The following is a 24930-nucleotide window of genomic DNA, read 5'->3' as shown; positions in this document are numbered from 1 at the left end:
CAATGTATCCCTATCAAAATTCAGTGGCATCTTTTATAAAAGCAAAAAAGCACATTTAAACTTTACATGGAATAACAAATGATTCTCAATAGCCAAAGAAATTCTGAGAAAGAACATCAAAGCGGAATTTACCACACTTCCTGATTTATAGTTTACTATAAAACTATAGTAATCAAAACAGTATGGTACTAGCATGAAAGCAAGTAAACCAATAAAACAGAATCAAAAGCTGAGAAATAAACCAAAGCATTTTATGGTCAACTAATATTTTACAAGGGTGCCAAGAATACTCAGTGGAGAAAAGACAAGTCTCTTCAGTAAATGGTGCTGGGATCACTGGATATTCACATAAGAATGAAACTGAACCCCTATCTTATGTCACTCACAAAAATTAACTCAAATGGATTAAAGATTAAAATGTTTAAGACCTTAAATTGTAGAAGAAAACTTAGGGAAAAAACTCCTGGACACAGTCTTTGGAAAGGACATTTTTTTTGGATAGGACACCTCAAGCACAAGCAACAAAATAAAAATAAACAAGTGTGACTACATCAATCTAAAAAGCTTCCATTCAGCAAAAGAAACTATCGATGAAATGACAACCTGTAGAATGGAATATTTTCAAACAAACATATCTGGTAAGGGTTAAATATCCAAAATATATAAAGAACCTATACGACTCAAAACACACATACACATACACACACACACAATCCAATTTAAAACTGGGTAAAGAACGTACACAGACATTTTCCCAAAGTAGATATAAAAAAGATCAAAGATACATGAAGAGATGGTCAACATCACTAGTCAGAAGGAAAATGTGAAGTAAAACAACAATGAACTATCATTAGAGGGGTCATCATCAAAAGACGAGAGATAACAAATCTTGCTACGGATGTAGAAAAAAGGTAACACTTGTGCATTCATTGGGGGACTGCAAACTGGTAGAGAGACTATGGAAAACAGTATAAAGTTCATCAAACAATTAAAAATAGGACTACCATATGATCTAACAATCCACTTCCAGGAATACATCCAAAGGAAATGAAAACACTAACTCAAAAAGATTATCTGCACATCCACATTCATAGCAGCATTATTTACAATACCTAAGACACAGAAACAAACTAAAGTGTCCACTGATGAATGGACAAAGAAGAAGTGAAAGAGAGAGAGGAGAGAGAGAGAAAAGAGAGGAGAGAAGAGAGAGAGAGAGAAGAGAGGAGAGACGAGAGAGAGAGAGAGAGAGAGAGAGAGAGAGAGGAGAGAGAGAGGAGGGGAGGGGAGAGGAGGGGAGGGGAGAGGAGAGGAGGGGAGAGGAGAGGAGAGAGAGAGAGAGAGAGGAGAGGAGAGGAGAGGAGAGGAGAGGAGAGGAGAGGAGAGGAGAGGAGAGGAGAGGAGAGGAGAGGAGAGGAGAGGAGAGGAGAGGACAGAGAGAATATGGAATACTATTCACCCATTAAAAATGAGGAAATCCTGGGATGTCTGGGTCACTCAGTCGGTTGAGCATCCAATTCTTGATTTCAGCTCAGGTCATGATTCCTGGGTTGTGGGATCAAATCCTGCATCGGACTCCACACTGAGCATGGAGCCTGCTTGTGATTCTCTCTCTCTCTCCCTCTGCCCCTCTCCCCTGCTTGTGCACTCTCTCTCAAAAAAAAAAAAAAAAAAAAAAAAAAGATAAAATCCTACCATTTGCAACAACATAGATGAAAGTTGAAGGCATTACACTAAGTGAAGTAAGTCAGACAAAGACAAATACTTCATAATCTCACTTATATGTAGAACTCAAAAAAACACAAAACCCAAACTCATAGAAAAAGATATCAGAAATATAGTTACCAGAGGCAGAAGAAAGAGAGGGAGTTGAAGGAAGGGGGTCAAAAGGTGAAAACTTCCAGTCAAAAGATAAATAACTACTAAGGACGTAAATATACAACATGATGATGATAGCTAACACTGCTGTATGATATACAAGAAAGTTGTTAAGAGAGTAAATCCTAAGAGTTCTCATCATGAGGAGAATTGTTTTTTCCTTTTCTTTTCTTCATTCTTTTATCTAGATTGTATCTATATGAGATAACAAATTTCAGCTGAACATATTGTGATAATCATTTTACAGAATATGTAAATCAAACCATCCTCCTGTATATCTTAAACTTATATGGTGATGTATGTCAATTATTTCTCAATAAAAGTGGAAAAGAAATAAAGAATAAAATTAAAAAAGAAAATGCCTTTCAAGAATCATGATCCCTGGGGAAGTTTTACCTAATTCTTCCATAGTAACTGTCAAATCTTTCTTTTAACATGTATTTAAATACTTCTACAACAGAATTTAGCAAAAGGCATTGTAATTGCAGGCTTACTTATTAGTTGCCAATACTAGTATATGAGCATCTATAATTATTTGCTGAGTAAAATAATTTTAGGAGTATTTAATGTCAAATGAAGTTATCAACACCCTATTCTCCCTCTTCTGTAATGTTAACAAGGCAGACACTGGTTCCTGGTTACTAATTCAAATACTTCCCCAAGTGATAGCATCAGTCTCTCAACACTAGCCAGAACACTGTAAAGAAACATTCCTAAAAAATAATTTTGCTCAGAATACAAATTCAAATGGCAGCTAAACACACCTTTTAATCCATTCCCTGGGTGTTTAGTCCTATTAAACCAAAATTCACTCCCACAAAAACAGACACAATGTAGTCCACTCATCATTTCCTCAATTTACTTTTAGCTTTTAATTCTCTCACTCTCTTCAATCCATTTCCTCCCTTGTAACTTTCTTTTAATCTCTGTACTTACTTCACTTTTCTATCTTACTAGTAAATTTATTTTCCTTGAACTCATCTATCTCTGCTCTTTAAAAGGAAACATTACTTTCTCCCTCTCTCTACTTTTTCATCACATTGCAACACAGAACAAAACTTGTTCTCCCTCTCCTTTATGACCGGGCCATGACATAAGAAAGATAACATAGACATCTAAGTCTCATTATTGGGCTCCACAAATATAATTACATTAATAGGAAGTCAAAGTAGGTGTCTGTTTTCCTTAATTCTGCTAATAAAATCACTAGTTTACTTTTGCCAAATTCAGCCTTACCATTCGAAAAATAAAGACCAGATTTTCATCATAAAGCATGTAACCATGAAGAAAACAATAAAATAATTAAATATTGACATATTTGTAATAATTAAGCTCCACTTTATTACTGACCACAAAAACAATACAGTCCCCAAAAATGTAAGTTTCAATGGCAAAAACAGAGTAAGATTATAAGGTAAAATATAAATGGATATAAAAGAGATTACCTTCCTTCATTGACAAGTTCAATAAAAGCAAGGCCTGCATTCTTCTGGATAGAATTCTGCCACTCCTAAAAAATAAAAACAAAACAAAAAAGAAAAAAGGCAGAAAAGAGCTGAACAAATAATACTCAGTAGATTAATTTTTTAAAACAACTATTATAAAAAACATCACCCATATCAATTTCATACCTTAGCCCTTAAAAGGAAAAGTTTGGTTAAATGTGCTGCCGACCCAATGCAGCCCTGTGAACACATGAATAGTTGATATTCACAATTAAGCTAAACAAGTTAGCAACTATTTGATTCTATATAAACCGAAAAAGCCTAACTATATTTATCTTGACCTTTTTGTTTTATATCATTATATACTACTAAATCAACTGAAACAGTTATGAATTGGAAAGGAAGGTAGCACAGACCAAAGAGAGAGGTTTTGTGTCTTTAAGAAAAGAGATGCATCACCCCAAATGAGAGAGAGACAAAATTAAATAGTGTGGTATACTAATAAACAGCACATACCCAACCACAAAAATTGATGACTAATGACTGAGAAAGGGACAAAAAAGATCAGTGAATTTGGCTAGATTACTTCTGAGCTGGAAAACTACAGTTCACTAGGCTATGAGTTAGCAAAAGATAGTATAAATCTATTATATTCTTTATGAATAATTATCCTTGAAAAGCCTAGGAAGGAAATAAATCAGGAGAGTATATACAAATGAGTATTTTTTAATCTTCATCTCCAACCATATGTAAAATAAGTATTAATCCAATAAAGCTGGGCCTACAACAATTGAAAAGTAGCTAGATTTGAAAAACGTTTATGTATGTGCCCATGTCTGTATGTGTATGTGAAATGCTGGCAGAGTCGAGAAATGCCAAGATATGTATGTATGTGCGTATGTGTATGTACATGTATATCTATTTTTAAAGAACCAGAAATATATCATCTTTATGGTCCTTAAAACAAAGAAGCCCTTTACATTCTACATTCTACCTACATAATATACCTCAAGTGATCTTTTTTTGTTTTATAAACTCAAAACAAAAGACAATATTTGGCTACTTACCATTACTACCAAATATATTCATAAGTTCTGAATGTAATACCATTTAAGAGTTCTAAAGTCCATGTATTTTCACCTCTAATGACTATTCTGTGTCACTCCAAATTCCTATTTTTTTGGTGGGTGGCCAGGGTGGGGGGGTGCTCAGCCTTTCTCTTCTACTTTCTCCTTTTTATCCCTAATTTTATATTGCTTCCTGTTATGTTTTGAAAAACCCAAGGTGGTTCCTAGGACTGAAATGGTTGTATACCACAATTTTTGTTATAAGGTTCTATTTCATGAATAGTGTCAGTAAGGACATACTAACAGAACATATATGGTAGAATGAAAAGTAGATATAACGTCACTTAGAAATCTAGCAGTAGTAATTGACTAGATCTAGGAGAGAAGATGAAGCAATGTGCTGTTAAGAGCCATGAACAAGAAGCCATGAGATCTATATTCTCACACTGATTCTGACACTGACAGGATATGTCCATGGACAGATCACTTTACATCTCTAGGTCTTAGATACTCCCTTAAAAAATTAGCTCTATTATTTTAGGATTCAGTAACTTACGAACATTTTGAAATGACTCATGAGCCTACAGTCTATACTCTCTCAAAATTCACGATTACCACCCAGCTGAAACAATAAATATCTCGTATTTCCTTCACTGAGGTAAACCAACTCAAGCATAAATAGGAATACCTCATAATTTAAAACCCTTTTCCTTCCAGCAAAATAAAACTGACAGCACAAAGCAATGAAATCAAATTCCATTAAGAAGTAAATCCCTAAGAGAAGAGCATGTGTGGAATCCTCTACTCTTCTTAGAAATACAAAGAGGAAAATAGAAAAAAAGCAGAAACCACAGGTAAGGTTTTTTATCCTGCTGCAGAAGATCCCACACCTTACTTTTGAAGCACAGCAAAGGGAGATATCAAGTCTAAAAAGTTGCCCTAAACCTAGTAATGTAGAGGAATAGTAGATAGAGACAGACATAATGGCCAGATGGACCTAAATTAGCCTTGACGTATCTCATGCCATAGGAAGAGTCAGAAAATTATCCTAGAAAGATGTACACTAAATAAGGCTTTGAGGGGATGAGAAGAACACAGCTAGACAGTAGGGAATCCTTGCTGATAGACAGTAGGGAATCAGAAGGGATGGTGACACCTCAGAGGATGCCACAGTCAAGGAAAAGAACCATATGCTTACTTCTCAGCTGTTAGACCCAACATAGCACTATCAGCAAGCCGCTTAGAAATTTGATATAGTACCAGATTATGAGGAGGCAAGACCTTAAACTGAGTTTCCATTCAGATCATTTAACCTGAAGGAAAATCTGAAAGTGAAAATTAACCTTATTAAAAAGAGAATAAAAGAAATTACTTTTCTTGCTAGAAAAAAAAAGGAGGAGGGGAGAAAAGCAAGAGAATACATTGTATGTATTTAAAACATTTTATTTTAAAAAGTATTTACTAGTATTTTTTTCTCAAATCCATTTTGCCTGATCTAAAACTACAACAGGTGGACATTTCTATCATATAGCTCATACAAAACTCACAACACCACATGGATGAAATAGGTAACACTAGAGAGACTTAAATTGTAAGTAGACAGGTAAATATCAATTTGATTCTATTTTCATTAATGTATACAAACTAATCTTAATTATAAGGTAAAATCAGGAGTATGCCATTTATATTTCACAAACATTTTTAACAGCATGATTCAGGTCATTAGAAAACTAGTTCAAGTTGGTACAACTACAGAAAATTCAACATCTAAAGATTTTTATGACATGAATTTAAATTGGTGTGCCACATAAAATATTTCTTTTAAGTTAAAACAAATTAGACATGAAGGTACATATAAAAGCAGAAGAATCCAATTTTTACAGAAACTCAGAGACACAGATTTATTACTGCTAATACATTAGATTTCTTGCTTTCCCAAACATCATCTATAAACCCAATCTGTTAACTTACAATAGCTGTTACCCAATCACCTGGAGTAAAATTTTTTCACTAGTTAAAAAATAACTAGACAATACAAGAAGTGAAAATACAAATCTTATTTACACTTTTGGGTATAATTCATTCATAACTGTAAATTATTAACATTTAATAAAATATCACATACCAGGTACATCAATGCATACTGATAAGAATTAATAACTCAGTCGTATTGTAATAGCATTGTAGGGTGAGAGATGGTAGCTACACTTGTGGTTAGCATAGTATAAAGTATAGAGTAGTTAAATCACTATGCTGTACACCTGAAACTAATATAATACTGTGTCACCTATACACCAATTAATTAATAACCCAGATGATAATAATCTGAAGCTGATAAGAATAGAAAATAATTTGAAAAAAATTTTTTTACCATTTATTTATTTTTGAGAGAGACAGACAAAGACAGAGTGTAAGCGGGAGAGGGGCAAAGAGACAGGGAGACACAGAATCTGAAGCAGGCCCTAGGGTCCACGCTGTCAACACACATCCCAATGCGGGGCTTGAACTCACCAACCATGAGATCATGACCCAAGCTGAAGTCGGACGCTTAACTGACTCAGCCACCCAGGCACCCCAAAAATAAATTTTTTTTTTTAATAAATCTAGCTATTAGTCAAAGCCAACAAGTTTTTTCCATACTAAAACACTGTCGGGGCACCTAGGCGGCTCAGTGGGTTAAGCATCCAACTTCGGTTCAGGTCATTATCCAGTGGTTCGTGGGTTCCAACCCCTCATTGGGCTCTGTGCTAACAGCTAGGAGCCTGGAGCCTGCTTCAGATTCTGTGTCTCCCTCTCTCTGTCTGCCCCCCACCCAAAAATAAAATAAACATGAAAAATTTTTTAAATAAATAAATAAAACATTGTATACAACCCTTTAAGAAAGTTGCCAAATCTGAAAAGATTTCATTAATCATGCTATCCTAAAGCATTTTTTCCACTTCTGAGGCAATTATCAAAGAAGGTGTTAGTCTAAACAATATCATAAACCACAGCTCAATACAACCTTTAGTGAGTTTTAATAGTTGAAAGAAAAGCTTAACAGTTATCATCTTTCATGATGATTTCAATATTTCATCACAGTATTTACAATTATATAGTGATGCAAAATGCTAGTACATTTAAAGGTCTTGGTTATTCTTTTCCCAAAGGTATGGATGAAAAACGCGTTAAAAGCCTCAAATCCAACCACTAATGCAACTAAGTAATTTCAAAACACATTTCAGCACTTTGGAGAGGAAGGACTCAAAACACAACAAGTGAGTCAATAATTTCATACCTGTTCTAAGCTGTATTTAATTGACTATCACTTCCTAAGGCCATAATTGTTGATTAGTCAATTTTTACTAAAATATACTCTTAGCTAACTAATGCTCTTAAGTCATGTAACATCAACAACAAAGAAAATATACATGAGTGAAATCTATAAAATACAGTGTTCTACCAAATTTCAAACACATGCTTTTGATGGTAAAAGTCTTTTCTTAAGTTGGAGTTTATTTAAAAAAAATAAAAAAGAGTTTACAATAACCAAATTTAAGTATATTCCTTCCTACATCAACAAACAAATATAGAGAGAAGGGGCAACAATTAACATGCTACATATTAATTTATATTATTTTAATACAATTGTAACTTCTTTAAAGTGAACTTGACAGCTTTCTATAAATTCAGTAACCCCCACACACAACATATTTTAGCATTTGAATGTACTACGTAAATTTACCTAGATTTTAAAAGTAATTCCCAAATAGTACCATCTTCTAAAGTAAATAAAGTCAGGCCACAGATTGTCAAGATAGACTACACATACTACAAGGTGCCACTTTTTCTTTTTGAGGGGAGATCAAGCCATCAATGTTGACATTAAATGTAGTATCAACTTGGGGCACCTGGGTGGCTCAGTCAGTTAGACGGCCAACTTCAGCTCAGGTCATAATCTCACAGTTTGTGAGTTTGGTACCCACATAGGGCTCTCTGTTGTCCGTGTGAAGCCCACTTCAGAACGTCTGTCCCCCAACCCACCCCACCCCCTGCTCTCTCTCTGTCCCTCCCCAGCTTGCACATGCACATGGACGCAAACTCTCTCATTCTTAAAAATAAACATCAAAAACAAAATGTAGTACTAACTTTTTATTCTGGTAAGCTCATCACTAAATTTTTACTCTAAAAAAAGGAAAAAGGTATTAATGAGTGACATTAGGTTAAACACAGTAAAAGAACAAATATAATAAAGAAAAAATAGTACAAAGATAAAAAATAGAGACAACAGCAAGGAGAGAGGGTAAAAAATTTCTCTACAACCTAGGTAAAATCAACTTGAGGAAGCAAATCAATGCTTGTAACATAATTCTAGAAAGCCCAAGAACTGAAGTCACAGAGTACATATGAAGATGGTTGAGAAATAGGGATAAAAATAGTTTAAATGAATGAAAAGTAATATATAAAACAAAGAATTCCAGATCCTCTCCCCATACTGTATGTCATTCCCACCATGGTAAAACAAATACAAGTTTACTTTTCAGAGAAGTGAACTTCGGGACACTGTAAAAACCCTCACTGTAAAAAAAACAAAAAACAAACAAACAACTTGAAAGTATGCTTACTGAACTATGAGACTCCAAAGCAATATTAAGACATTTTCTCTAAGAAAAACGAGAATCCATAATATTTAACAGTCTATCAATGGCAAAGGCAGCTCATTCATCACGAGTCGACAACTTGCACACAGCTGTGTGGGTTTTTTGTGCATTACACTTAAACGTGAGCAGATAGCAAAGGATTACTGTTCATTACAGGAAAAGACTCATTTGAATGACAGACATCAAAGAAATGAAAGAAAAGACTCACAGAAAAGAGCCAATATTGTTAAGGGCTGTGGAGAGTAAGAATAAAGAAAAGTACAATTAATATAATTAGAAAGATAAAAATTTTCATGTAAAACAATCAGGGCAGAGATTTTGTCTTATTCACTGGTATCTCTTGCCCCTGTATTAGAATTCTCCAAAGAAACAGAACAAATAGTATGGAGATATAAATCTTAGTAATCTAAAGAAACGGGTCACACAATTATGGACAGTAACACGTTCCAAGATCTATAGGGTTGAGTTTGTAAGCTGGAGACCCAGGAAAGCCAATAGTATAGTTATACCCCAAGTCAAAAAATCTAAGAATCAGGAAAACTAATGGTGTATTTCTAGTCTGAGGCCAAGAGGCTCAAAACCCAAAAAGAGCCAGTGTTTCAGTTCAAGCCCAAAAGCAGGAAAAAGCTGAGGTTCTAGTTCCAAAGCAGTCAAGCATGTGAAATCTCTCTTACATGGGAGATAGTAATACTTTTTGTTCTAGTCAGGCCTTTAACTGATTGGATTAGGCATACCCAAAATAGGTAGGGCAATCTGCTCTGCATGGCCTACCATTTAAATGTTAATCTCATCCAGAAACCCGCCCACAAAAAAAATCCAGAAAAATATTTGAACAAATATCTAGAGACCCATGGTTCAGTCAAGCTAACACATTATAATTTGGCTATCTTTGGCTATGTAATGGTTATAACCATTATAAAAAGGTTAATTTTATACCATGAAAGCTCTTGTCTCCCCCAACAAAAAAGCCAGCAAACTAGAAAATGCTTTTAGAAATTAAAAGTATATCAAATAAAAATTCTGAAAGTATTGGAAGATGTTGAGGAAGCCTCTCAGAAAGTAAAATAAAAGATAAAATGAAGGAAAAACAGATGGGAATGGATATGAAAATCAGAAAATTTAATCCAGATAGTTCAACATCAAACTAACAGAAGTTCTAGAAACAAAATTAGAAAAAACAGGCACCAAGAAATTCCCACAGATTCCCATTTATCTGTGTTCAGATAAATTCAAGAAAATTTATCTGAACACAAGTATATACTTTTTTCAGACTAAAAAGGTTTACATAAAATGCCAAAGATAATAAATTTAAAAGATCCACCCACATCAAGGCATAATGTAGTAACAACAATAATTTTTAAGGTAATAAAAATACTAAAAGCTACCAGGGAAAAAAATTTGGAGATTATAATTTTCAGTCTCTCATACTAATATCCAAACACGCTATCAATCAAGTATAAAGGTTAAAATAAGAAAAAAAAAGTTTCACACAAGCAGGGTCTAAAAAATTCTACCCCTCATGCATTCTTTCTCAAGAAACTACAAAGGAAGTGCCTCATCAAAATTAATACAGACACCCCATTATCATCCTCCATACCTATCCTGCTTTAATTTTCTGATGGCATACTAATTACCCACCAAATTCTTTCCTGCCTTTCCCTTTGCTTTATTCTCTACTACATTCCCACTTTTCAAATTTAAAAGTCATTGTGAGACACAGAAGATAGACACTGCAGCATAAGAGAGAATAGGAAAATTCTAGGTTGCGAAAAGAAACCTCCAGATAACAACTTTCTATAGACCTAAAGAGTAACCAATTCAGATTGGAACATAAAAATAGAGAAGTACAGGTATTACATCTCTAAGAAAAAAATTGAATCAATAGATAACAGGTGTGTTTGATCACACTGGCAGAAATTTTATGATTTTAGTGGACAATTTAGAAATAAATTTGTAGTGGGCACACAAATTTAAATAAACAAAAAAGTAGGAAATTATTAATTTCAAAAGGGAAAAATGAAAGGAGAGAAAAACAAGTGAGAAGAAGGAAGAAGAGGAGAAAGAAAAGGTAATCCTGAGTTACATTTTGTAGCTTTGTTGTGACTAATTACATTGTCATAATAATGCAAATGATAAGTATGGTTTTAACAAAATATTATAATGTAACTGTACTGGAAACAGAAGACATGAAATGGAAAGAAAGAACAATATAAAGTAACTCAAAGGTCATCTTCCAGGGAAGACATTACTAGATAATGTCTAAAATAGAAAAATCAAGAAACAGCTATTATATCATTTAGAAATATGAAGATAACTATCAGAGTCAACGACTAAGATTTAGTGAATATGGCCCCTTGCAGAAAGTAAGAATCAAGGGGGAGAGGAAAAACAGAGGCCAGGAACTGTTGTTTTTCAGTTTAAGTATTATATTATTGTTAGATTTTTTAACAATATACATTTTCTTTGAAAAAAAATTATATTAAAAATTGTATACTAACTAGACAATAGGTATTTATCCAAAATATTGTGAAATAGCTTTAAATAACCAAACAACCCTTCAAGTTTCACAAATACAGGTATCAAAACTGTGAAAAAATTTATCATAAACCATTAAGAATTACTTTTTTAAAAGTCAGTATTCTACATCTTACCAAATGAAATTAATTTTATCTCTACTGCTTTTGACAGTAAAATATTCTTTTCTGTAAGTATTGATGTAAGGATGCAAAATTAATTTCAATTAAACAAAGGAATGAAGAATAATTTGTTAATAAAAACCTAAACTCGTATAAACGATTTCATTTTCCCTGTAAAAATATACAAAAATTTAAAGGCTTGTGCTCTTCAATGAAATATCAATATTAATATTTTAAGATGTTGTTACAGTTATGTATGCTTTTGTAAAGTAAATCAAATTGGTTGGATGTAGCTCCAATTCCCTAAGTAGATGACAGAAACACTAGTAGGAGTCAAGGGAGGAGGCCACAGAGGAGAGCTCAAATAACGAAGGGAATGTATTAACACAAAATTGGAAACCACATTATACACAGGACTAAAGGTCAAAACTAGAGAAAACTTGTTCATGGTCAAGATATAGTAATCTTAAGTGCTCAAAGTAAACGATCAAGAACTTTTCAACAGTGTTTGCGCTTTATGTCAGCACTCTCTCAACAGCTTATCTAACACAAATCCGAGTAACCACATACCAGGAAAGAGTATGGCATAATAGTAAAGGACAGGTTTTTATTCCATTGTCTCTTTAGAGGGTAAAACAAATCATTACCCAAAATAGAATAAAATATTGTCCTGTGGAAAGTTTTGGTTTCAATGATTTCTATAGTCATAAACTATTAAAATGTACATCTACTTTGTACAAATATTATGATTCAATTTATAAATGAAATACACATACAGATAACTACAAAGAACACAGAAAAAAAATCTATTAAAGTTGAATTAGCAAATGGTTCGATTTTACAATTGCTTTTTAACAAATATTTTTGAATGTGTACTAAGTGCAAAGAATTGAATATTGAGAATGCATTTACTGGATTTACAAAGTAAAGAATGCAAAAGTTTAAAAATCCAAAACATTGAGATAACCATGCAATCAATTATGCAAGTGCTATAAATATAGTTTTGAGTTATTTGTAAATAATAAGAAAACAACAGTCCCCTTGCTGTTGTGTTTAAGCATACATTAAAATTAATACATTTACAAGTCTCTGTAAATCTATTTTTAAACTTTTTTCAGGAAAAACATACTCCCCAGCGAATAATGATCCTTCGAGTAACTTCCAAACTGGAATCAATTTAGCCAAGATCTTTTACTAATCAATACAGAAAGCTTGATTTCAATAAAGGTGACAAAAGTTGCTCTAACCCTTTCCAGCTACAAGCTCTCAACAGATGATCATCATTAAGCTTATATCAGGGCTTCACATTCAGGAGCGATATAAATGTGTCCTATTAGTACATGGTCAGTCTATTTGGCAACTCCAGTTCTCCAGACATATGGCAATTGCTGCCCTTTGAGGTCTGAAGTCAAGTCTTTAGGGAATCTCATAGCCTGCATTGAAATTACAGGGAGTGTTCATTAGAGACTGCTGGAGAGGAAACATGAAAGACTTCCATTAAAACTATATAAAACAGCTAATTATTTTTAAAAGATTTTTAAACCCTCTAGTGTACTCAGCAACAATAAAAAATATTTACCAACTGAATTATTTTTAAAAGCACTGCTTTCAGGACATGGGTGAAAATAGCTTTCTTCATGCCTTCCCATTCCCCACACCTCAAAACACCTAACAATCATTTGATAAGAATAATCAAGATTTTGCATGATGGGAGAGAAAATTATATTTGCCTCTAAACTCCTTCTACAGATCACTGTAAACATTTATGAAATGAAGGAATTTTTAGGGGAAAGTTTTGTTTTCTATTAATTAGTTTTAAATAACATATACTGTGAACTTAAACTCAGCCAGACATACATGTTCCTTTTTAAATGCTTCTTTTTTTTTATCCAAAAGTCTGCCTTTATTGCATTTTATTCCATCTTAAACTAATAAACATAAAAAGTAATAAGGACAGAATAACATAAATTACTAGTCATTTGTAAGATGGCATTTATCAGATAATATTATGGAAAATATATGAAGATTCAAATGTTTAAAAATTTTGTAAATGTCAATAAATTAACAGAGAAGTACAAAGAAATTTCATGTCTGTGCTTTCTCAGAATTTTGAAAGATATAAAAAGGATAAATATTTTCTAACTAAGGCTGCCATTTTAACTTTTAAGATGTATAGCCACTTTTTAACATGAGAGAACGACTATTTGTTAAGGTTCACAACAATACTACATAATATTTATTTCAGTAACAAATCTATAAAATGTTACACAAAATTCATTAGCTTGCCTCAATCATTTCTTGAATTCACATATATGTTTGATTTCTGACAGCCTAATTCCAAAAAAGTAATTACAACCTCAATCCATATGTAAAAAAGATAACAGAAACCAAGTACGTTAAACCAGTTTAAAAGAATAAAAATCTAAAGAAAACAGATTACGAATGATTTATATGAATGCCTAGTGCTGAAGTTAATTACAAGTAACCCAATAAAATAGTGCCTTTATTATTGTACAGCAAGTAATAGCTCTAGATGTAAAAACCAGAACTCTTTCTGCTGACTTTTGCATGCCCAATCCCACAGCACACAACATTAAGAATTAAACATGTAGTAAATAAGGCATATAGAAAACAGCAGTTTTAAAGTAAAAACTGAAAACTCTCCTGCTGTTTAACCATTTGGGATCTTCCACTCTAATAGTGACCACAGTAAACCGATACTATGTATTCACTGAGTAAATTCCTAGTGTTAATATAAAGTGAGATTTGAACTTCAGTGCAGTTTTACACCATGTGGAAAATAAATAACTGCAAAACCACATTTATTTTAACATTCATTAGGGGCAAATAACTTTTCTTTTATGCTTATGCTATGAAATGATGGTATCTTAGAATAAAATTTTTCCAAATCTCATGCTATTATCAACCTACAAAGTTTTGGTCTTGATTTTAAAAGACACATATATTGCATGCTACAATAACATGTTAATAGTTCTCAACAGCCACAACTTGTAGCCAATCACAGTATACTTGATGACTTCTGGTGAAGAGGAAAAAGACTTTTCAGTCCAGAATGATTCCTTAACTCTTTCAAATATTTATCAATGCACCAGTAAGATTTTAGCTGACAGCAGCTTTAAGTATAATGCAAAAGTCCTAAGATATGTTGGGATAAAAATCATCATGTAGATCATTCTTTGACCTACAACATAACTGAAACAGTGATACAATGAAATACTTGATAGTCCAGTTGCTGCACAAATAAACCAGGGCTGATGAAACAAATAATCAATAGTACATCTCTGTGGCAGTATATTATTCCTATCAATTCCTTCTCCATTAGAAATACATGCAATATTAGCTTCTTTTACTTTTTTGGGGGTGGAGGTGGGTCAATAACTTCACAAACTGGCACTGGTCTCTTCTACTATGGTGAAACATTTTAAAGGTGGTACTCTCGGTCTCTTTGATTTCTCAATAGTACCTGATTCAATTTTCCAATAACAAACCTGCAAATCCTTGTTAAGGAATCATAACACTGTTAGGTGAAGGCCTGAGGAGGACTGCACTAAGAACACTCAAGACATCATCAAAGCATTACTAGACAAACTGTCACAAACTTAAAGTCTCTTCCCTCACAGTTCTGGAGGCCGCAGTCCAAAATCAGTTTCACTGAACTAAAATCAAGGTGTCAGCAAAGCTCCTCTCCTTCCGGAGGCTCTAGGGGAGAAGGTGTTCCTTGCCCTTCCCCACTTTTGGTGGCTGTCAGCATTCTTTGGCTTGTGGCCACATTGCTCTCTGTTCCATCTTCACACTCTCCTCTGTGTGCCTCTCTCTTAATATCCATATGGTTATCACTTATAAAAATAGATATAATGGCCTTTAGGGCCCACCCAGACAATTCAGTAGTGTTCCCTCATCTCAAAATCCTCAACTGAATCACACACAAAATATCTTTTTTCCAAATATGGCAACATTCACAGATTCCAGGGATTTGACATGGATAATTTTGAGGAGCCTATCACACTAGAGAAATCAAATTAAAAGAACAAAAACAGCAAGTTGAAGTTCAAAAAATTTAAGATTCAGAGAAATAAAAACATTTTTTAAAAAAATTAGTATATCATGACAAAAGGTGGAAAAATGTTAAGCAAGTCAACACCTCAAAGTGTTGGTTCTAACAGTGACTGAGTTGTGACTGGTTTTGTTTTCAGTTCCAAAAAAATCAGTTTAACTTACAAAATATAAAGCCTATCAAGCTACATGAAACTGAAAGCTGAGCCACTGAGCTACTAGTAACAAGCAGACATCATAAATAGCAACTTCTTACAATTAATTAACAGAGAAGTAAAGACAGCACTGCCAAATATTTGAATAAGTAAGGCAGCAGTCCAGAGGTGGAAAAAAGGAATAAGAAAAAGAAAGCTTGTTAAAAAAAATTCTCCCATTATTTTACTTTATTGCTAGTGACCAAACTCCTTTTTTCCTTAACTTACAGTACTAACAGATAGGACCCTATTCTCACAAATTAGACTTGTGCTACAAACAACGAGTCTTTTGAATAGATATGCATGTGAGACAACTCTGAAAGATTAAGCGAATGTATAAGCTTCCTTAGGTAAAGGAATAGATCATCTTTCCTACAAAAAAGAAACAAGAAACCAAAAGGAAATTTGCCCTCGATTATGTAGTAACTGGTAACGAGAATAAACTGACAAACCGAAAGACCCAGTAAGGCAATACCACTGTTTTGGGGGTCCTGGCTGGATCAGTCAGTGGAGCATGGGACTCTTGATCTTGGGGTTGTGGGTTTGAACCCCATGTTGGGTATAGAGATTACTTAAAAATAAAAACAATATTTTATTTAAAAAAAAATAGATAATGCGACTGTTTTAATTGAATGCCTAATAAAAATTTAAGTTTCCAAATAATTTTCCAAAATACGTAATTACTATTTGGGGCAGGTGGATGGTTCAGTTGGTTCAGCGTCTGACTCTTGATTTCTGCTCAGGTCATTATCTCACAGTCATGAGATCCAGCCCCGCGTCAGGCTCCGCACTGGATGTGGAGCCTGCTTAATATTCATTCTCCCTCTCCCTCTGCCGCTACCCTGGCACACAAGCATGCACATGCACTCTCACTCTCTCTCTCTCAAAAAATAAAAAACCACACATATATAATTAGTATCAACGAATGCAGTGTGTGTCTAGTATTTAGGACATTAGTATACATTTTCATACTCATTATATGTAAATGCATACCGTGAAAAGGATAGTGTCAGGACAATGTGGAGAATGGGTTTAGGGTTATGGAGCTTGGTTTTTTTGGTAAATTACCAAGAAAATGGCATGATGTCCGTAGCACACATGTCAAATATCAATACTATTCACAAGGCAGCACAGAAGTATAAAATAAAACAAAACAGTTATCAAACACCTTGAAAATAAGGCAGAGGAGTTTGAATTTGACAAGAGAGTAAACTGTAACTTCTCTTAGGAAATCTAAAGAGACTCTCCTCGGTAAGTAAATTTGTCAAAATGTACTGAAGGAAGTAAAATCAACAGAAAGGAGGCAGGTCATTTCACAATAAAGGAGTAAATTGGATCATAATCTGTGACTCTTTTACAGAGGTGTTTTTCAAATGCTATCTCCTTTTATCCCTTTCCGTCACCCCCATTCTGATCGGACTCAAGGTGAAACTCATAATAAGCAACTATTAATGACAATGATATATTTAGCCAGAAAAAAATTTCATCATCAATGAACTAGATTAACTCTAGTAAAGTATTTCTTCACTATGGTTAACACGGGGGGGTGTGTTGAAAGTAATGTAACATAAACTTAAAGGTCTGAAGTATACAAAAGAGACCCTTTAAAAAATCATTAGTAGGGCACCTGGGTGGCTCAGTCAGTTGAGCAAATGACTCTCAGGTTTTGGCTCAGGCCATAATCCCAGGGTCGTGGGATTGAGCCCCGCGTTGGGCTCACACTGAGCTTGGAGTCTGCTTGAAATTCTCTCACCCTCTGCCCCTCTCCCCAATTCACTTTCTCTCGAAAGAAAGAAAGAAAGAAAGAAAGAAAGAAAGAAAGAAAGAAAGAAAGAAAGAAAGAAAGAAAGAAGAGAAAAAAGATTCTCTCTCCCTCTGTCCCTCTCCCGTGCTCATGCTCTCTCAAATTAAAAAAAAAAAAAATCATTAGAGTAGTGATCTCTATAACAACCATCAATCTCACTTGTATTCAGGTATACAGTTGACACCTGTAAAATATAGGGGTTAGAAGCACTGATTCCACACAGTTGAAAATCTGCATATAGCTTTTGACTCTCCTAAAACTTAACTACTAACTAATGGTCTACTGTTGACCAGAAGCCTTATTAATTAAACAGTTGATTAAGGCATATTTTGTATGGGGGCACCTGGGTGGCTCAGCTGGTTGAGCGTCCAACTCTTGATTTTGGTTCAGGTCATGATCTCATGGTTTATGAGATCAAGCCCCTCATCAGGCTCTACAAAGACAGTAGGGAGCATGCTTGGAATTCTCTCTCTCCCTCTCTCTCTCTGCCCCCTTTCCCATGCATATGCACGCTCCTACTCTCTATGAAAATAAACATTGAAAAAGACACATTTTATATGCATTATATAATATATTCCTACAATTAACCTAAAGAAAATGTTATTAAGAAAATCTAAGGAAAGGAAAATAACATTTACAGCACTGTAGTTATCAAAAAAAAATCTGCATAAAAGCAGACCCATATAATTCAAATAGTGTTCAAGTATTAAAACTGTACTTTACTGACTTTCCTAAGAGGGGCTTTCAGTATAGTTAGCACAGAAAAGGGTAGAATCACCTTTGGGATCCTATGGAAAATATGTTACCTGTTAACCTTGTCTACTTGGAAAAGGCCAAAAACTAGTCATCTATTGGAATTCTCCTAGCTCTAATATTCTATGTTTCTATGAGATGAAAATGTATTAGACTGGGCATATAACCACAGGAAGGAAAGAAAATAATTTTTTAAAAAAGACAGTACAGAATGGTGGACTGAATGTGTGAAGCAAAGATCTAAAAAAACAAATTACCTTCATGAAAAGAAAACAAGAGTCATTGAAAATACTGAACAAAAGGGAGAACATTTTTGTATGCTGTTGAAAACACATTAGATTTGTTAGGTAGAAGCTAGAATGCCCCAAGCCAGAGTCCCAAATCTTTGAGGGGAAAATGGTAGAGACAGGAGCTGGAGTAAGGACTATGATAAACAAGTCACACATTAAAAGCCCAGGAGCACAACATCCTGACTTTATGGCTTCCAAGACCTTGGGGCTGATAGATCAAGAGCCACAGGTGCAGAGCATGGGCTCTCTTCTTCCACCTCTGCCAGACGGTAACCCCTAGATTCAATACAATGTGTTTGCGTTATAGTTACCCTCTCCTTCCGCAGAGAAAGGCTGCTCTGGTATAAACCTTGAAGGGTCAAAAACTCTCCCTCCCAACCTGTGGGAGTAGTCCTTCAAATGACTCAAAACAGCTTCCATTAGAGACCACCCCACTGTGCTTTCCAGCTCCTCCCAGCCCAGAGAGACCCAGTAATACCCAATCCTAAAAACAACCTACTGGTTGGTTCCGCCTCTGGAAACCTGCCAGCTCTCCCCTAGACAGTGTACTGTTGCTTTAATAAAACTGTTTTCTGCTTTCACTTTGGTGCAGATCTCTAATTCTTTATTGTGTTACTGTAACAATGCTAAGAGCCCAGACACAATGCTTTTCATGCTGACAGATTCAGAAACCGATTTTAATTTACAATCTACTTTGAGCTAGGAAATGTTCTATATACTTTTTCATGTTATCTAACACAATCTTTATTACACCCATTTCACTCAAGAAGAAACAGGAGTCTCAAGCAAGTGAGACTTGGTTACTGAGTTGATAAGTGGTAGTAGAGAATAAACATTTATTAAAATTCAAAATCTAGGGGCGCCTGGGTGGCTCAGTCGGTTAAACATCCGACTTCGGCTCAGGTCATGATCTCCCGGTCCGTGGGTTCGAGCCCCGCGTCGGGCTCTGTGCTGACGGCTCAGAGCCTAGAGCCTGTTTCAGATTCTGTGCCTCCATCTTTCTCTGACCCTCCCCTGTCCATGGTCTCTCTCTGTCTCAAAAATAAATAAATGTTAAAAAAAAATTTTTTTTTAATAAAATAAAATTCAAAATCTATCATCACAGTATTTCCCTGGCCTCGGCCTCTTCTTAAGATCCTGTCCAAGACATCCTTTACTTTTCTCTTTGTTGTACATGATGGAGACAACAGTCTCCTCTAGTCTACTTCCAGCAGCTGAGGAATTTACTATTAGAAAAACAAATAGCCTTCAGGGTTCTGATTCTTACTTCATTCAGGTCTAAATCAAAGTTCCAACTTCAGATTTCTTAAAACTGCATACATGCTTTATGGAAGCTCATGTCATAAAAACGGCAGCTTAACTAAAAATAGCTGCCTGCCTAAGAAATGCATAATAGATGGAATATATGTGTAATTACTAATATATAATAATTATCCCTTCCTATATTATGCTATTATATACTAAATACCTATTTCAGGCACTAATGTGCAAAATAACTTTTATCTCAGACCAACTGAGCCAAACAGTGTAAACACTTCAGACAGCAAAATTTAAATCTGAATCCTCAGAAATTTGAATATTCTGATTAAATCCATTAAATTATATAATATTTATTTAAAAATATATGGTAAAGAATACAGTTCAGTCTTCACAAAGTTATCAGAGTCTGATATTAAACAAAGACAATCTTAAGCTCTGTACATTTAACCTAGCCTTTCTGTAATTCTTAAACTTCAATAGATTAATTTGAAATAATAGAAAAAAGGACTAAGAAAAACCAAGCTATAATAGCTGAGAAAGAGACACCAACCTGTATTCATAATTACATTAAAGCTAAAGAAAAAGGTCATTTTGGATTATTTCCATTCATGTATTCTTCCTTTTTGCTAACTCTCTTCTTAATCCCAAATTTAAAAGACCAGTTGTAAAATGGCAGGGTGCCAAATTAAAACACACTTTATTTTCAGATGTCTCCATACTCATAGGCTGACTTCCTGTCAGGAAGAGTTCTATTTCAATGAATACCCCAATCAGCAGGGAACTTGCAGAATTAAGTGCCAGTTGATATTACTTTGTTTTGCATTTACCACCCTTGAGAATAATGTTCAAAGATCTAGTTATATAGTCAGCATGGTATCATCCTTCTGACTAGACGGCCAAGCCACAGGGTGTACCGCCAGTTCCACAGAATTTACCTTAAAAGGTTGTGTTTTCTAAAACCTCGTGTGCTAGTGAATCAACAGGATGCCTGTATTTCAGAATAAATCCTACATCTAAAGTTAAATTATGCTTCTCTTTAGTTGTAACAAAGCACTTTAAATTAATACTGGAACAGTCTGGAAAGCATCCAGACTTAAATAAAAGATCAATTAATGTGCACTAACCAATCAACTTAAATATTTTATTTTCTGAAAGTAAAATGCAGTACTTAGTCTGATTGACTTTTTAATGTTTTTGCTGATGTTTAGAAAGAAATGCTTCCATCTTATAAAATCAAGTTATCTCTTATAAAAATTTAAATCAAGTAAGTCATAAATATTTTTACCACATTAGCATAAAGTTAGAAAGCTCATTTCAAGTATTTTAACATTAGTATTTTTAGTACATTTAAGATTTTTCATAATCAGTTAATACAGCCTGAATTTTGAACTACTTTTTCTAATTCCCACAGACTTGCTCTGTAGTTCCTTCTTATAAGATCAACTGTTTATATTGTACATAAAACTAATTCTGAGCATTTCAATATAGAACGCCTATGCTCAAAGCCTTTGTCCATTATAAGGATAAAATGCTCAAAGAAGCTCTAAGGCAAACATGGGTGGTTGTAATGGAAGACTCTTCTTTTTATTTTTTTCTTCTCAATGTCAGTCACTACTCTATTGATTCTCACCTATTCATAATCAAAAGGTTGTGAGCACCGACTATAACAAAGCTCAGAGACAATCAATTTACATTCACTTATTTTCTACAAGTATTTTCTGAGGATGAATATAAACACATCCAAAAATAAAAGGGAGGTGTAACATTATGAAAGGTTAAAATATTAAATTACATTGATCCTAGTTGTACTATAATACATATAAACTGATCTTAAAAGAAGCCAATGACTCCAAAGTCCTATTTTCACTGGAAAAAATAAGGTCAGTTACAAAAAAAAGGGAATGATTTACTTATAGCATATCAAGGTATGAGTTTCAACATTTAATTTAACACATTTTGCCAATTTGTTGCCATGCAAGCACTTTTTAGCACTTTGAAACAAAATGGTGAAAATCTTTCTACTCAGATATAGATTTGTTTCTTTTGTGAAACAATGACTTACAGGTATTAATACATTTTGGGGAGAACTACCATCTGTTCATATTTTGTTAGCAGAAAATGTGATGTCTGGAACAAATGCTGAGTTTCTGAAGCTAATGGCTTAAAGGTGATAGAAATAACTCTACAGAAAGAAGAAAACCTACAATGCATAGACTTGATTTCTTCATGAGAAGTAATCAGTTGTTATTCTTTTAATCAGATCTTTTGATACCCAAAGCTTATCAGGTGAAGGAGATTTAATATGTATTACTTTCTTACTTTAAAACCTTTAACTATAAGGTAAGAGTTCACAACAAGGGTTTGAAGCCTATGTATAAGGTTAATGTATTTCAGATCAAGAAAGAATTTAACAATCATTAAAGTGAATTGTGTCTATTCTTTAAATACTTTTCAATGAATCAAAACTTAATTTAAAGGAAAATTTTACCTAAATAAGATACATACATTGATTTACTCAACACTTATCTATCAAATGTTTATTTTATTATTATTATGACCCTAATAAGCACTACAGAATAAAATGAAGAAAAAAATCATTTCCTGACCTCAAGAAGTTTTTCATCCAATGAAAGAAACAAAAAATATATTATGGCACAAACAGAGCTCTTAAATCTCTAAGTTTAACTCTTCTTTTTTTTTTTTTTAACGTTTATTTATTTTTGAGACAGAGAGAGAGACAGAGCATGAATGGGGGAGGGTCAGAGAGAGGGAGAAACAGAATCCGAAACAGGCTCCAGGCTCTGAGCTGTCAGCACAGAGCCCAACGCGGGGCTCGAACTCACGACCCATAAGATCATGACCAGAGCCAAAGTCGGCCGCTTAACCGACTGAGCCACCCAGGCGCCCCAAGTTTAACTCTTCTTTATCACTCATCTTTGTAAATTAAAATTTAGGATAGAATTAAATTCATAACTCATAATCCAATGTTGAGGTCATATAAACTAAGACTGGAAGACAAGTAATAGTTAATAGGATTTGGAATTACTTTTATAGTAAAAGCAAAGAAAACATATGAGTATTTTTATTACATAATACATGCACAGAGAGATTTTGGTAATGCATTCTCGTGTCAAAAATATCTACACATGTCACAGACTGAGTTCTTCAGATCATAGAATAGCAAACGCCACTCCCATCTATTAATTTAATTGTTTGTCCGGAAATCTAACTGAATGAATGTCAACTATGGCATTCCAATCTCTACTTAATTCTCAGGGTTCAGGATCTCCACAATAGACTCATTTTGTTTACTGTCTCAAGAAAATGCCTTATACATAAATTATACTTTTAAAACACAGAAGTACTACAGATTTCAGTAAAAAAGCCCGGCCTTACACCACAGGATAATATCTCCACTCTTAATTCTTCAACTGTATTAGCGTCTTTAATGACTTCACATTTTTATTATATCTAGGTTGCGATCCCACCCAAGCTACTGCAAATCCTAGTTGATTGGATGAATAAATGGATGACATGTGAAGAGAACCTGCCAATTTATGACTTAGATATGTAACTATAAACAGTCTATTGCTAAAATTTTATTCATTTATTTGACAAATATTTACTGAAAACTTATTTCATTTGAAACTATATCATATAACATTCACATAGATTAATTTCATTTTCTTTTGAACCTCTGGGACCTCATTAAGTGCATACCAAAATTCAATTCTATACACAGGTCAATAATAATATAGGTAATATCCATTAACATAAAATATATTCTCACCCTGGTTTCCAGACTTTATGCTATATACTTGAACTTCAATATACAGCACAAATCACCACAATATTCGCTAAAAATATAATGCGATTCACTCAATCAATATAGGAAATAGCAATATTATCAACTGATGTCAAAATATTTGAATTTATCCTAAACTCAGGGTTAGTACTATATAAATATTGTAAAAAAGAAAAACAAAATACACACACACACACACACACACACACACACAGTCCTCATTAAACTTAATATGTTCTAGAAAGAATTGCCAATTCTTACTACAATCACTTCTAAAGAACTCCCTCTTCAGAAATAACATGTAAACTGGGAGTTATGTCCAAATTACCTACAAAGGAGAGAGAATAAATGACTTGAGATAATTTCTTCTAAATGAAGCAAAAATAATCACAGTGTTTCATGAAGAAAATAACTACTTTTGCATATCTAGTGATTTTTTTTTAGACACTGTGATTGAAGAAGCAAAGAAAAACAAAAGAGTACCAAAAAAGAGGCATTTCCTGCATTATTCACTGTCTCATCTCTGATTCAACAGCAGCTTTTCTCAAAGTGTATTTTATAAAACTTATCCACATGTACCATGGCCACAAAGACGATTCTGTGATCAAATGTGCTAATATTATTTCCATTACAGATTCAACAATATACATTATATACATATTTTTATATACATATTTTATACACACAAACACACAACACACACTCCCATACATACACACATATTTACTAAAGGCTTTAAGGGGCCCTCCAGTAAAGACAGCTAATTAAATTCAAACATTACCAAAGTTATATCCCACTATATATTTTTTTCACAGAACACCCATTATCTTCATACAGTACACAAACTGGAATTTGCTTTACTATAAGTTTCAGATAGTGAGGGGCACCTGGATGGCTCAGTCAGTTGAGCATCTGACTCTTGATTTTGGCTCAGGTCATGATCCCAGGGTTGTAGGATCAAGCTCAACACTGGGCTCCAAGCTTAGCATGGAGCCTGCTTGAGATTCTTTCCCTCTCTCTCTCTCTCTCTCTCTTTCTCTCTCTCTTCCTCTCTCCCTCCCTCTGGCCCTCTCTCCTGCTTGTA

The 24930-nt window shown here is 34.0% G+C and overlaps 1 protein-coding gene across 6 annotated transcripts in view; it reads right to left on the bottom strand.

The window, feature by feature from the left end:
- The window catches only part of LRBA (LPS responsive beige-like anchor protein), a 780253-nt gene that overhangs the window by 506062 nt on the left and 249261 nt on the right, over positions 1-24930 (bottom strand). For all 6 annotated transcript variants that reach the window (XM_058721178.1, XM_058721180.1, XM_058721181.1 and 3 more), the window contains exon 35: positions 3324-3388. In XM_058721178.1, the coding sequence (XP_058577161.1) occupies positions 3324-3388 (65 nt within the window). The remainder of the gene's footprint in view (positions 1-3323; positions 3389-24930) is intronic.

The sequence above is a fragment of the Neofelis nebulosa genome, chromosome 3 (genome assembly GCF_028018385.1).
Source record: "Neofelis nebulosa isolate mNeoNeb1 chromosome 3, mNeoNeb1.pri, whole genome shotgun sequence".
NCBI classification, from domain to species: domain Eukaryota; kingdom Metazoa; phylum Chordata; class Mammalia; order Carnivora; family Felidae; genus Neofelis; species Neofelis nebulosa.
This window is presented reverse-complemented; position numbering and strand designations above follow the sequence as displayed.